Source organism: Amia ocellicauda, chromosome 22, assembly GCF_036373705.1.
Source record: "Amia ocellicauda isolate fAmiCal2 chromosome 22, fAmiCal2.hap1, whole genome shotgun sequence".
Taxonomy (NCBI): Eukaryota; Metazoa; Chordata; class Actinopteri; order Amiiformes; family Amiidae; genus Amia; species Amia ocellicauda.
In genome coordinates this window covers 16044145-16056914 of record NC_089871.1, presented here as the reverse complement: position 1 = coordinate 16056914, position 12770 = coordinate 16044145, and the positions used below count along the sequence as shown (strand labels likewise).

At 42.8% G+C, this 12770-nt stretch overlaps 1 protein-coding gene across 4 annotated transcripts in view; it reads left to right on the top strand.

The window, feature by feature from the left end:
* Positions 1-628: 628 nt before the first annotated feature.
* The window catches only part of LOC136718415 (microtubule-associated serine/threonine-protein kinase 3), a 39085-nt gene continuing 26943 nt past the window's right edge, over positions 629-12770 (top strand). For 2 of the 4 annotated variants that reach the window (XM_066696136.1, XM_066696135.1), the window contains exons 1-4: positions 629-1083; positions 5125-5213; positions 7040-7112; positions 12455-12475. In XM_066696136.1, coding sequence (XP_066552233.1) covers positions 1001-1083; positions 5125-5213; positions 7040-7112; positions 12455-12475 — 266 coding nt within the window. In that variant the 5' untranslated portion in view covers positions 629-1000. The remainder of the gene's footprint in view (positions 1084-5124; positions 5214-7039; positions 7113-12454; positions 12476-12770) is intronic. The other 2 variants (XM_066696138.1, XM_066696137.1) reach the window with 1 other exon arrangement.

Below are 12770 nucleotides of genomic sequence, written 5' to 3'. Positions count from 1 at the left end.
TGTACAGCTGCAATAATAGTATGTTTATCAACAACAGACAGCAGAATAGGTGACGCATCACTGTGGAGTTAATTGTATGTCATGCTGCTTCTTGTGTCTGTTTTTCCCAAAGGCGGAACTGTTATTCTGAGATGATGACAGAAACAATACTGGGACTGAGACCAGTGCCCCATGTTGCAGTGGATGAGCATATGTCGGTGTTGCGTGTAGAAAAAGGCAAATACACAATAATCAAAATAAAGAAACAGTTGAAACTAAAGCATTTTACACCCAAAACAAACATTCCACTATCTATATACATATACAAGTTGACCACTTAAGTTGATTTACTGTTGAAATAGTATTCCAGTTACACAGTATAAATTGCCTATTAACTTATTATTATTGTTATAAGTAGTACATAATAATGTGCTTTCTTATTAGGTCTTCTTCCTTGCAATATACTGGCGCTTTTGCATTGGCTTTGGTGCAACTGAGTAACGGTTTGAATATGAAAATAAAAGCATAAACTAATGCCTCTTATATTTCCTTGAGGAATCTCGCTTGCCCCCCCCGCTCCTTAGAACAAATGGTATCTCCCAGCACTGTGGATGACCTCATCAGAAAGCAAGTTTGCTGCGCCGGTGCCGTAGTAACAACAGCCCCTGGAGTCGCGGTGCGGAGAAGATGCTGCGTTAGTGCGGCGGAGGAGTCCCAGATGTGTGCGTTTCATGGATGTCAGCCGGACGTTGAGTGCGGGAGGAAACACGAGAGGGTGGCATCTTGTTAGGATGGACGCGTGTGCCGCAGTGTGAGGGCGAGACCCTGGCACACGCTGTGTACACAGCTACACAATAGAGCCGCGGCGATGGAGTCGGCGCCCGGGGTTTGTGCACGGCGTGGACGGACAACCTGTTCGTCCAAACGCGCTCCCGGCACGATCTAAATACGGGGGGGAGGCCTCTGGATTTACATTTTTTGGAGGATTTTCCCGGTGCCGCATTTCTGTTCAGCTCCCATTATGTCTGACCCGAGTTACTGGACCGCCCTGCCGAGTTACAAATCGCATTTTGTGACGGGGGCGATGCTCAAGCGCTCCAAAAGGTAAATGGTTCCCCTTTGATTGCTCCAACATCGCCATTAGGCGTGCTGCGGTTGTGGGGGTGCTTTCGAGGACCCTCTACTCTACATTTGGTGTGTGTGTGTTGGGGTTATTGTGAACTTGCCGTGAATACGAAGCTTTGACGAGTTGTAACCAGTGTGCGATGCATAGCCACAACACCGCCGCAGCACAATGGGTCGAAACAAAAAAATGTGTTGTACGTCACCGCCCGTTCGGGAAGTAGCGGCGCAGATGTCCGCAGTTCTGCGGCGCTCCGCTAATGGGGTCGCTGGGATTCTGCAGCGCTGCGCAGACCTGCGGACGTAGGCTAAACAACACCCGAGCTGGCTGCATCCACGCCAAAGATGCACAGTAGTGACAAGGAGGGCCGTTTGTTTATTTCCGAATCCAGGTTTGCAGCAAACGTTATTGGCGTCGTGGGCAGTGCTGTCTGCGCAGTGCAACGAGTCGCTATGCGGATGTGGTGGTCTTGCTGGCAGTCTGGCTTAAACGTGGCCATTGCCAGGCATGTGCTGTGCTGTGTACATTGTAATCACTATGTCTGACTGTGCGTGAATGGATTGCTTCCAATAACATGCCCCATAACACACCAGAGGTTTAGTAAATACTTAGCACGCAGAGTGATTGTATGAAATGTGTTTTGGGTATATAATCATCAACAACTACCCATAACACGCTTAATTTATGTGGGAGGAGGTGACTTTTTCACCCTTGTCTTTCACTTCATTGTAAATAAATCGTTTTGGTTGCTCATTAGTGATCATTGGATCAATCTGATTTCGAAATCATTCATGCTTTATCTTTTGCAGAGAGCTAAGCTTACTCCTCCAGACCTATTTGAGATCATTTACTAAAACCCCTCTCCGATAAGGGAGCATTTTGTTGTTCGTGTTGGGTTTGTTTGCTTTATGGGCTGGTGTTCTTGGCAGCCGGGCTTATCTTTACACTAACCTGTCATTTGCAGCTTACTGAATTAAATACCAGCATTCAAGGTAAAAGGCACCAGCTGGGTTTTCAGTTCTTTGAAAACTGTCAGCCTGAAAAATGACACCCCAGGATGGTAATATCAGTTACAGCCATTCAGCGGAAAAGCTGCCACATGGCTAATCTATTGAGAATTGTTCATTTGCCACATGCCTTTATCCAAGGCAACGTGAAATCTTACTTACAAGGAAGGGTATTCTGCAAAGGAAATGGGAAGGAAAGTCACTGTTTTTGCCTCATTCTTGCATACCAAAATCATATAATTTCATACCAGTGTGGAAGGGAAGCGTTCAGATACGTTTTCCAGAATCCACAGTGATGCACAGGGAAGTTTTTCACAGTAGTGATACAATCCAGTTCCTCCCGTTGTCTCAATGACAACTGATTACTTTGTTCTCCAGCTGGAAGTCATATATAAATAGAAGATCATGGTCGTCTTCTCATCCCTCCTCCGATGCAACTACTCTAGAGAGCTAGCCCTCTTCTCATCAGTGTAGGGGTCAATTCCACTAGTTTCAATATGGATTCCCCTGTTCACACACAGTCTGAATTCCGATTCTCATTGGCGTCACAGGATCTACTGCAGTTGGAATTGAATTGCAACAGGAATTACAAGTGGAAGTGGAATGGAAAAACTGGCATTGACCCTTACTGACAAAAATCCCAAACCAAGGCTCTTGGCAGCTTTCTCCACTTCCCCTTGTTGGATGGAAACAATGGGACAAGTGATCTCACTGCACGTTTGATATTATCTGTCTGCTGATGTTTTGTATTTCATGCATTCTTTGCTTTATTTTCCTGTCAGGATCCTGTATACTGTCAGGGAGCAGGTACTCACCAGAGAGCTTTGAGACATCTGTTCACAAGCTCTTTTTGCAGCATAAATAGGCACCCAAGCACTTTCTTAGATCATAAATCAGACCATGGAAGGGGAAGTGTCTCCTTTAGGCCATGGGGGTAACTAGGATGTAGCACCCCAATAATCTCCTGGGTCACCCCCAGCCTTGGCTACACATAGCCCAATGCGTGCCACCCTCTTGGCGATGTCTATGTGGCATGTATGCTGCAGATTTAGTGGAAGGGGTTTTAATATCGTATTTGGATACAATGAGGTGAGTGTTTGTCTATCTATAATTTATTAAATTTTTGTGTGCTTGTATCTATAGCAGTGAATCCTGCCTGCTTTCTTGGCGTGACCCAGAAATGTCAGTTTTCATTCGGCTGCGCCCTTCTCCAGTCACGACAAGTCTTGTGGGGCTGTAGAGATTATTCTCTAATGCGGTATAAATCAGATGCTTTCACACAGAGTTGCCCTGAAAAAAAAATAAGCCGCTGCAAATGGCGGTCAAAAAAAGAGGAAATCAACTTGTTTCAGCACTGCCTAGCTGTTTGGGAGTCTCTATTAATAACTTGCCAGCCCTTGAAATAATTTGTACACTTTTGTTTCTGTGCCTGCAGACCTTAAGCACCCCACCCCCACCAAAAACAATATTTCCGTGGCATGGAGGGTATACTTATGCTGTAACTTAGATCTCCCTGCACTGGTCAGAAATTATTTGTCCCCTTTGGAATCCAAATGCCAGTTTGTTTTTTTCTGCCAGAATGCCCCCGTCAGCACTTTCTGACAATGGCATGTAAGTTTCGGCCAGTTTCAAAGACTGATAAAGCTGCAAATTGGAAGCACAACAGAGCACTGCAGATCAAAAGAGTGGGTGGCTTGTTTTAACATAAAAAGATTCCTATCCTGCTGTTTGTTTGTTTTTTTGGTAGGGTTTTATGTCTTTAATCAAGTTCCACAGAGGAATGCCGTGCCACTAAAAGTCCTTGTAAACTGTGTACCCAGTTGATCTGGCGTCTTCCCTTTTTTCAATCATATTGACATCCTGGTAACAAATCCACTATAGCTGATGCTTTTTATGCAACTTGAATGTGTCTCTCTAGCTTAGACTAGGCTAACTGCACATGACATTTTTTTTTTTTTTTATTTCCACCAGCTGCCTCCTCCGCACATCTGTCAAAGGCAGAACAGGGGAAATGGTAACCCAGTGTTCAGGAGTCTACAGGAAAAGAGCTTTTCACACTCCATAATACTGTGTCCAATACTTTTCACGGAAAGAAGCAATGTTTTAAAGGGAGAGGGGAACCACGGCAGTATTTGTTAAACACAATCTTGAAGCTGCGTGTTTTTCAAGTGTATTTGTAAACCAGATTCTGTCATTAGTGAATTGTGTGTATGAAAATGGCAGCTGACGAAATAAAAAATATATACATATTTTCCTTGGTGTCTGATTGGCGATCGGTGCCATACTTGTATTAATATACAAGAAAGACTTCCACACTGAATGTGATACTGGTGTTTTTCTCTTTATCTTAGCATCCTAGCAGGTGTCATTGGAGAGTCTTATAGGTCTGGTTTGATTCTACATTGAATTACAAGTACGAGTGTCTTGCAGTTTTCAACAGTGGCATGAGATTGGTTTATTGTGAGGCCTTGGCACTGTAATGAACTAGTTGCTGAACTGTAATTATTCATTAATTAGTCAGTCCAACACACCCTGCGTGCAAATCACTCTGCAAGTTAGCAATGACTGAATCAATGGCATGATCTGACGGTTCCAGCTAAAATGAAGCAAATATTTACAAATTAAGGAGTGATTTAATTTGCCACCTCATTAATTTAAAGGGTGGGGACAGGGGACTGGTGAGTGAATGATAGGTTTTTATAAGCATGCATAAGTATATTCTCTCATAATTAAACCCTCCTGACATCTATGGTAGCTGGGCCATTCACATTCAGGGGCAATAACAATGTGTGATCTGTAACTAATTGCAATTCCAATGCCTGATTGGCTACAGTTGAAATCTGTCCATAACCCATTGTAAATCTGCTGAAACCGTACAACTGATCACTTGTTGTTCATTTGCACCTTCAGGTGTTCTTCCTTCAACAGACGCCATAGACTGCATCTGAGCCAAACCTTACCACGTCCCTGTGTGTCTCCATGTTTTCAAATTTGCCCTTTTGCTTTGTTTTGCAGTTGCCGTAGCAGCAACAGGAAGAGCCTCGTTGTCGGGACCCCCTCGCCCACGCTGTCCCGTCCTCTCTCCCCCCTCTCTGTCCCCACAGGTAAGAGCAGACTGTGTGAGTTATTGAGATATTTCAGATTACAGAACATACTGGACTTGGTGCCAAAAATACTTGACTTGTTTAACTTGATTGTTGTTTGAACTTCCTGTAACTAGGGCTGTGAAGGATGCTCTGGCTATTACAGTATTACCTGTCATGATCAGCTCGTTTTCCTGTAAACAAAGGCCCATTTTTATGACACCGATTTAAAGCAGAGAAGCATCTTAAGAGAATCGTTTAGTGTTAAAATCTACAGCAAGTGTGTGAAAGGACTTGGGTGCACTATTTTGTTTTACCACACTAAAACACAGCTTGCGTATTTTAAGTGAAGTGATTTTTTTGGTTGAGCAACTACTCCAGTTCATAAGACCCGTCTATGTAACTACTGAATTACAATGGCCTCTCTTTGTTCCTGAGCATTTTTCTGTGATTATCAAATGTACTGTATATATTTAGTTATTGAAAATATGCTAACGGAACCCTTTACATCTTCATCCATTGTGAATAATAAATGGAGAAGCTTGTTGTGTCTGAGCATGCATAACTCTGAGTTGTCATTTTGTTTTATATTGTTCAAAACCGTTTCATATTCACTGCCTGGCCCATGACGTCTTGCTAAGGCCACTGCACAAGGATATCTGTGAAGAAACTTTCCATTAGTGCTTAAAATATGGGAATTTTTCACATTCTTGGTATAAGCATTTTTGAGCCCATCAGAGCCCCGCCTATATTTTGTCAGTGGCCAAGAACAGTGTCGTCTCCCACCCCCCCCCCCCCCCCCCACCAACAATCATTGCCCTTCTCTTCCCTACCCTTTCCATTCTTTTTAGCGAGAAGTATTTTTCGCTTTATGTTGAGAGATTTTCTTTGGTGCTGTTTGAGTTTTTAAAGTCAGATGCACTCTTGAAATGAACACTCAACTGCTAAAAAAAACCATAATGCCCATCATTCTTAATCAACCATTGGATAATTCACGCTTCAATGTTATTCCCAAGACCTTAGGCTAAAGCACTGCTGGGGGGTAATGACATTTGTCTAGTTTTTAATTCAGATTCACTCCATCTTGAATGAAACCGCGCGTTCATTACAGGTGATTTGTTATTTAGCCAGACGCATTATGCTAACCACTGCTTGAATGTCCCCTCTTGATTGTATCGTGTTGGTATATGGCCGTTTACCACGTCTGCAGCCAGTTGCTGCTGCAAGTGTCATTGTTTGCATTTGAAGGGCTCTTGAGAGTGATGTGTTCATGTAGAGACGGGTCATTATCCAAATTGCCTTTGTCGTGGCTGCCCTAGAATTGCATTCAACAAGAACGCGGAAGAGGTTTTTAAGAGCTCAATTACCTTCCATCTGCTAACCTTTGCATCCTCTTCCAGGCCCTACCTGCAAGTGATTTAATTAGGGGGTTTTAATTCGAGCCACTTGTCCGTGTTCTCCTCATTACAGTCATTATTTTAAGTGCAGCAGTGGAACAGAAATTACTCTGGTTAAGTTCCCCCCCTAATAAAAACCAAACAAATGGACACCAACAACACCGTCTCTATTAAAAACACACTTTTTTAGATTCTGAGTGGGAAAACAACCGCAGGAGCTTTTATAGCGGAATTGTTTTTTTAGGTTTTTTTTCCCACACATGTGCCTCTGACTCAAATCAGCCGAACTGATGATTTGATTATGGTTCCAGACGGTGTCCTGTTGAAAAAGGGCCACGTGGACACAATACAGATTTTTTTTTTTTTTTTTACCACATAAGATCCATTGGCTGTTAAGTGTTTTTGCAGGGGCCTATGCTGTTACCTGCTCTTCTGTTTCCTGTTTTCCAGCTGGCAGTAGTCCTTTAGACAGCCCAAGAAATGTGTCCACCAGTGCCTCGCTCAACTTCCCCTTTGCTCGCAGGTAAGGGTTCATTTTTCTTTCCAAAGGTCTGTTGAACTCTCTTCTGAACAACAGAGTGCAGGGGCATTTCCTGCCCTTTTAATACATTTACTTGGTTATTGGCCTTGATTGAACCGAATAACCGCTTATATTAGTTACCGACTATTCCAGAAACACCCTCAGGAGATTTGACTGACCAGGTGTGGGGTCAGAAGACACCACTGGTCTCGGCCTTGTAAGGTTATGATTGACATCAAAGAAGATGGGTGAATGCTTGAATCTTTTAAATCCCATACTTCCCCTTCCGTGGGCCTCTTCGTTGCAAAGGAAGATAAAATTTAAATGTACAATCTGAATGAGATTGGACCTCTCTTCTGGGGAGAAATAAAAGAATGTGATATAAATTGGGCTAAACAAAGAAAACGGGACCATAAGACAATGTGCTGGAAATTAGGTTGTGTTTAACAGCTTTAACAAATGACATTAGATTGGTAAGTTTCCACACATTTCCAGATTGTGTTGATGTAGCCAAATGCTGCACCACAGATTTTCTTAAGTGGATCTGTTTACAATGTCTGAACCTTGATGCAAGGAAGCAGGGAAATAATGTGTGCGCAGTGGTGTCTATGTAGGTCCAACTGAAATGGGGGAAACTGCAGAGTTGTCTGCAGTTTGGGTGCCATACATCCGTAATCTTTGTCTTGATGGAGAAATGCTCTATACATTTCCATCTTTATTTACACATTCTCAGATGAAAAGGTGCTGAGGTTGTGTATTTTGTATGTTTTATTTCTGTGAACTGTAGGTTAGTCTAATTTAAGTTTTTTTTTTTTTTTTTTTTTTTTTTTTTTTTTTTGGACAGGGAATAATGTGTGAAAAAAGCCACTGTACTTAAGAACAGTGGAATACCGACCATTGTAAGAACAGGAATTAAGGGCAGTAATCCAGTAATTGGTGCATTCGTCTGCATTGCTCTTACCAATGTAAGAGGATCATTCTAATTATACGCTATATCCTCTTCAAGTACGTTTCTCAACAGCGGTGGTGTGGAGAATTGTATTATTCTTTTTTTGCTCTTGATGGAGGGAGTTTATCTTAGACTGAGATATGTGGCTTTTGGTAGCTTCTGCTGGTGAATGGATCTCAAACACTTATCAATCAGTACATGACTGCAACTGACCTATAATCCCTCCAGTCCCAGTGATGCCTAACCTTGTATTAATAGATATGATGTCCATATAATCATGGCAGCCCCTTCTTGCACTGGCCCTGATTTTAAATCAAATCTCACCAATCCGCCAATAAAAACATAAAAATCACATCACTTGGTGGTTTGACCAAAGCCCCCTCACATACCCAGTCGAAAACGCCCACCAAGTACTGTGTTGTGTCAGTTGGCTCTGAGATTGATATCTTCTGTGCCTTGTGTTAAGGAGTCTGTAGGCAGTGAGTTGAATTTGCTATTGTAAAGCCCAGGGGGTCAAATAGGTCATGAGATCATTTAAGTTAGAGATTATATGAATAAACTAAGTGTGTGATGTATATATAATATAATATTTATTGATTGCCATGTATTATGACTGGTTGGTGAACACAGTCTGAAGTTTCCAGTGGTGTCTTTGTCTTATCTTTTGCATGAGAGTGAACTGCAGATCCCTGTAAACAAAACCAACACAAGTAGAGATTATCAGGTCTGCTCGCTGAGTGTGCTTCGTAGAAGTGAGTGGCTTTTCTGACTCACCTCCTTCTGATGGTCTCTGGCTTTCCCCGGTGCAGGAGGTAGCATGTGAGTCAGTGTGGTGCGGTGGGGGTACAGTCGCTGTGCATGGAAGGGGACTGTATAGGCAGCGGAGTCACGAACTTGGTCTGGCACCCACAACTTTTACAAGTTTTCCAGCCCTACAAACCTGCGCCACGGAGAGCACATACCATCACGCAGAGTCGGTTTATTTGTGTGCTGGCTTCACGGAATCAGATTGGAAACTTTGACTTTTATAAAACGATCATATCTGTTTTTCAGTAAATTCAGATGACCCCCTATAAGGGTTGGTGGAAGAAAGTAGTGATTAGTGGAGTTATTAAGCCGCTTGGCTGAGGGAATGACATGAGGATGAGGCCATTGAAACCCTGCCCCTGTGGTAGGCGGAGCCAATGAGCTGCTGAAAAGGCAGAGACTGGGGAGGGGGTGGGGGTATCTCATTGGTTGTGCTTGGAGCAGAGTGAAACGTGATTGGTTGTCCTCCCAAACAACCCCTTACCTAATTTTAAATTCTTTTAAATTGGTACAGTTTGTAAACACTGAAGTGTGCAATTTTTAACTTGGGGTGGGAATTGTGTAACTTTACTGTTAGATGGTTCTGACAGTGAGCTATGAAAAGACCCCTGATCCATAAACCATGTGTTGTTCCTGCTAGTCCTGATCCAGGATCTAGTCCTTGCATGCAATTTTGAAGAAACATCTGCGCTCCTAGCATTGAGAACATCTGTCTCACAAATATAAACAACACAAAACTCACAAGCACCGAACTCAAGCTGTGATGTCAGATGTTTTAATGTTTCTCCGACCCACCACAAATGAATTTACGATGCCCCAGATAATCTGTGGAAGCTATAATCTCATCCAGTCAGGCATGACCAGCATTTTTGCTATAGTTTTTGTTTTCCCTCCTTGACTTGGAAGGATTCGGAGAGGGGGGGAGGGGTTGTTTTCAAGGTGTCCTACTGGATTATGTGCTGACCAATGTGGAGAGCAGTATGTGTCCAAAACTGCATCATTATATTTTCTACAAACATCCTGGGTATTTGTGATACATGAGGGTGTTGTATTGTGATCAGATCTAGCTGCCAATAGTGGAATGGCTTTAGCTAAATTCCCTACACACAAGCAATTTCAAAATGAAGTCCTGCACCCACCCACAGAATTTGTACTGGTAAATCTCTCTATTTCTGAACCATGAGGGGAACCTTTTGAAAATGATTTAATACGAGAACAAGAACTAGTTTTATGCTAATGAGATTCTGCAGCAAAGAACAGAATAAAAATCCTGGAGGCCGTACTATGTCATTAAATTGAGAGTTAATCCCTTGGAGTTCTTTGGGAATGAGATGAAGTAACAGCCTTGCTTTAGTGAGATACAGTTAAAAGCATTCAAGCTAAGCAAATTCCTGATTCCTAGTTCAATGGTGTTCCAGAGTTTAGGGTTATGAAGGCAAACAGAGTGAAGTAGCAGTCTGGAATCTGTGGTTACAAGTGGGAGTGTAGAAGGAAAGATCGGTTAAGATTGACAGTCCTGCCTTTGTTTGTGGCTTCATTTCTGGTCCCAGTGGAAGAATTGGCACAATACTGCGACTGAGCCTTCATGAGACAACAAAGTTCCCTCTCTCTGCTGCTGTCATCTTCTTTGACATAGTGTAACCAGCTGTGAGACTGACCCTGAAGATCTCTCCCATTCTCCATGCTTGTCACAGGTTCCTCAGCCCTCGTTCTCCAGCCAGTCAGTGAGGCTGAGAGGGGCATGCATGTTCCTTGAGGGCATTTGAGAAGAACCGATGTCAGATGGTTGAGACTCGAGGGTCTGTACTGTACAGTATATGCAAGCACTCTTTATCTGAGTAAACACTGGACCTCACCCCTCAGCCTACGCCCAAACTTTTAACAGCAGACTCGGGTGCTTTGTTGACTTTATCCCTGCCGTGTGTTTAGAGAACCAAACTTGTTATTGGGGGCTGCATGGACGGACGGTGAAGGGAAGGGGTGGAGGCAACAGTCTTGAACAGATCTCACCCTCTGAGCTCTGAATCGGAGACAGGAAATGAGTTAAGATAATCAGAAATGTTTTTTAAAAAGAAAACAAACAAACCAGTGAATGACCTCGCATGGCAACAGATGTCAACTGGGCAAACCCCTGATTAAGTACAGGCTTATAACGGCACAGTTTTCTATGAAACGCAGCCCTCCGTGCGGTCTTCAAAGACGGTTGTTCGGGGGAAAACAAACAAACAACCAAATAAATACTTCCAACGTGCTTTAGTAAAAGCACACACTTTCTTCTACTTGATCTTTTCACACTGTGCTTACATGGGTGTTGGAATCTGTAAGCCTTGTGCATCTTCATTGTCTTGGTATTCAGGTTGATAAGAGTTCTGAAATTCCTGAAAGCTATTATATGGCTGGTTTTGGATTAGGGTTATGGTTTGATTTAGGTTTAAGGATGGTAAAATTTCATTGGGTGTAAGTATGTGGTGTGAACCAGTCCAAATCTAACAATACAACAACACGCACATCATGCCGATAGGAATATCACCTTTAATCAAGCAGTCCATGTCGAATACTGAAACAGCACTCCAGTACTGACCAAGTGTAACCCTGATATAACCTCTCACTTGAAAAGCAAATCTTAGTTTACCTTCTTGCACTGACACTGCCCTAAATGAATGGTAAGCCCATCCTCCAATTGCCCTGGCTTTGCATACTGGAAACATCATGCAGGACAAACAAAACCCATGTGCTTAAACAAATGAATGAAAATGGAGATGACACGGGCTGATATTGACAGGCCACACAGGCAAAGTCTCTCTCACCCTCGGAACCTGACAATCCTGCTTCTGCCACTGCGCGTCTCTGGTTCTCTGTTGTTCAGGGTAACGTAACTGTGTCCCCAGCTGGATTAAAACCTTCCTAGGGGGACAATCCACTGCCGGTAATAGACGCTCATATTGTTGTGGCTTTTGTGTTTGTGATATGCTTCTAAGCAACCCAAGCTCAGTGCTCTTTTATCGAGTTCTGCGGCCTGTGTTGTCTAACTATTGTTCAAGACCAGAGAGAAGAGGGAACTGAGAACTTTATCTGCTGATCTCAGCTGTTCCTGATTACTTTGCCAATCACTGGCCACTTTCTACACCACTAGTTATTTTAACAGAACTAAAAAAAATATATATATATAGGATCAGATTTTTTACTAGAATTTTTTTTTTCTAGTAAACTTTTTGTTGCTGATTGCAAGAGAACACTCAACACCTCTTGTCCCATTTGTTCCATCGCATGGGGCTTACAGTGACAGATCATCCCACTAACATCTGCTCTTCACTCGCAAATTGAGAGCCTCAAAGCCTGCTTAAAGAAAGTGGAACAAATGAGGTTTACTCGCTGTTTCTGAGTATGACCTTTCTGATGGGGGCTTTGGGTCTGTTGTCTTTCCTTTTGCGTGTTTCTGAGTCTGTGTGGGTGGGTGTCCCTGATGTGGTCTACTTTCCGGAAGATGCAGGTGTAAAATGCTAATGTACGAGCTTGTTGTCTCATCAGACCTCTCTCATGCTTTTCTTATTTTCTCTTTTCTCCCCCTCCCCCCCTTGCGATGTCTTAGCCATGTGGCTCGAACTGACAGGTAGTGTATCCCTTTCTTTTTGTTTACCCCCTCTCTCATTCTGTTCCAATAAACTTTGGTTGATAAAATGTCTGGGTTGTTTTGTGTCTCAACATTGACTTAAAAAATCAAAAAACGGTTTCCTTTAACTACTAACACTTGCTTTGTGATGCAGCTTTGCCATTTCCTGCTTGACTTAATCATCAAAAGAAATGCATAATAACTGGACAAAAACATCCATCCAAGGATTGTATCTTCCTGTTGCTTTACTCGCATGGAATTTGTCATTTATTTTGCTTGCCACAAAGTTATATAA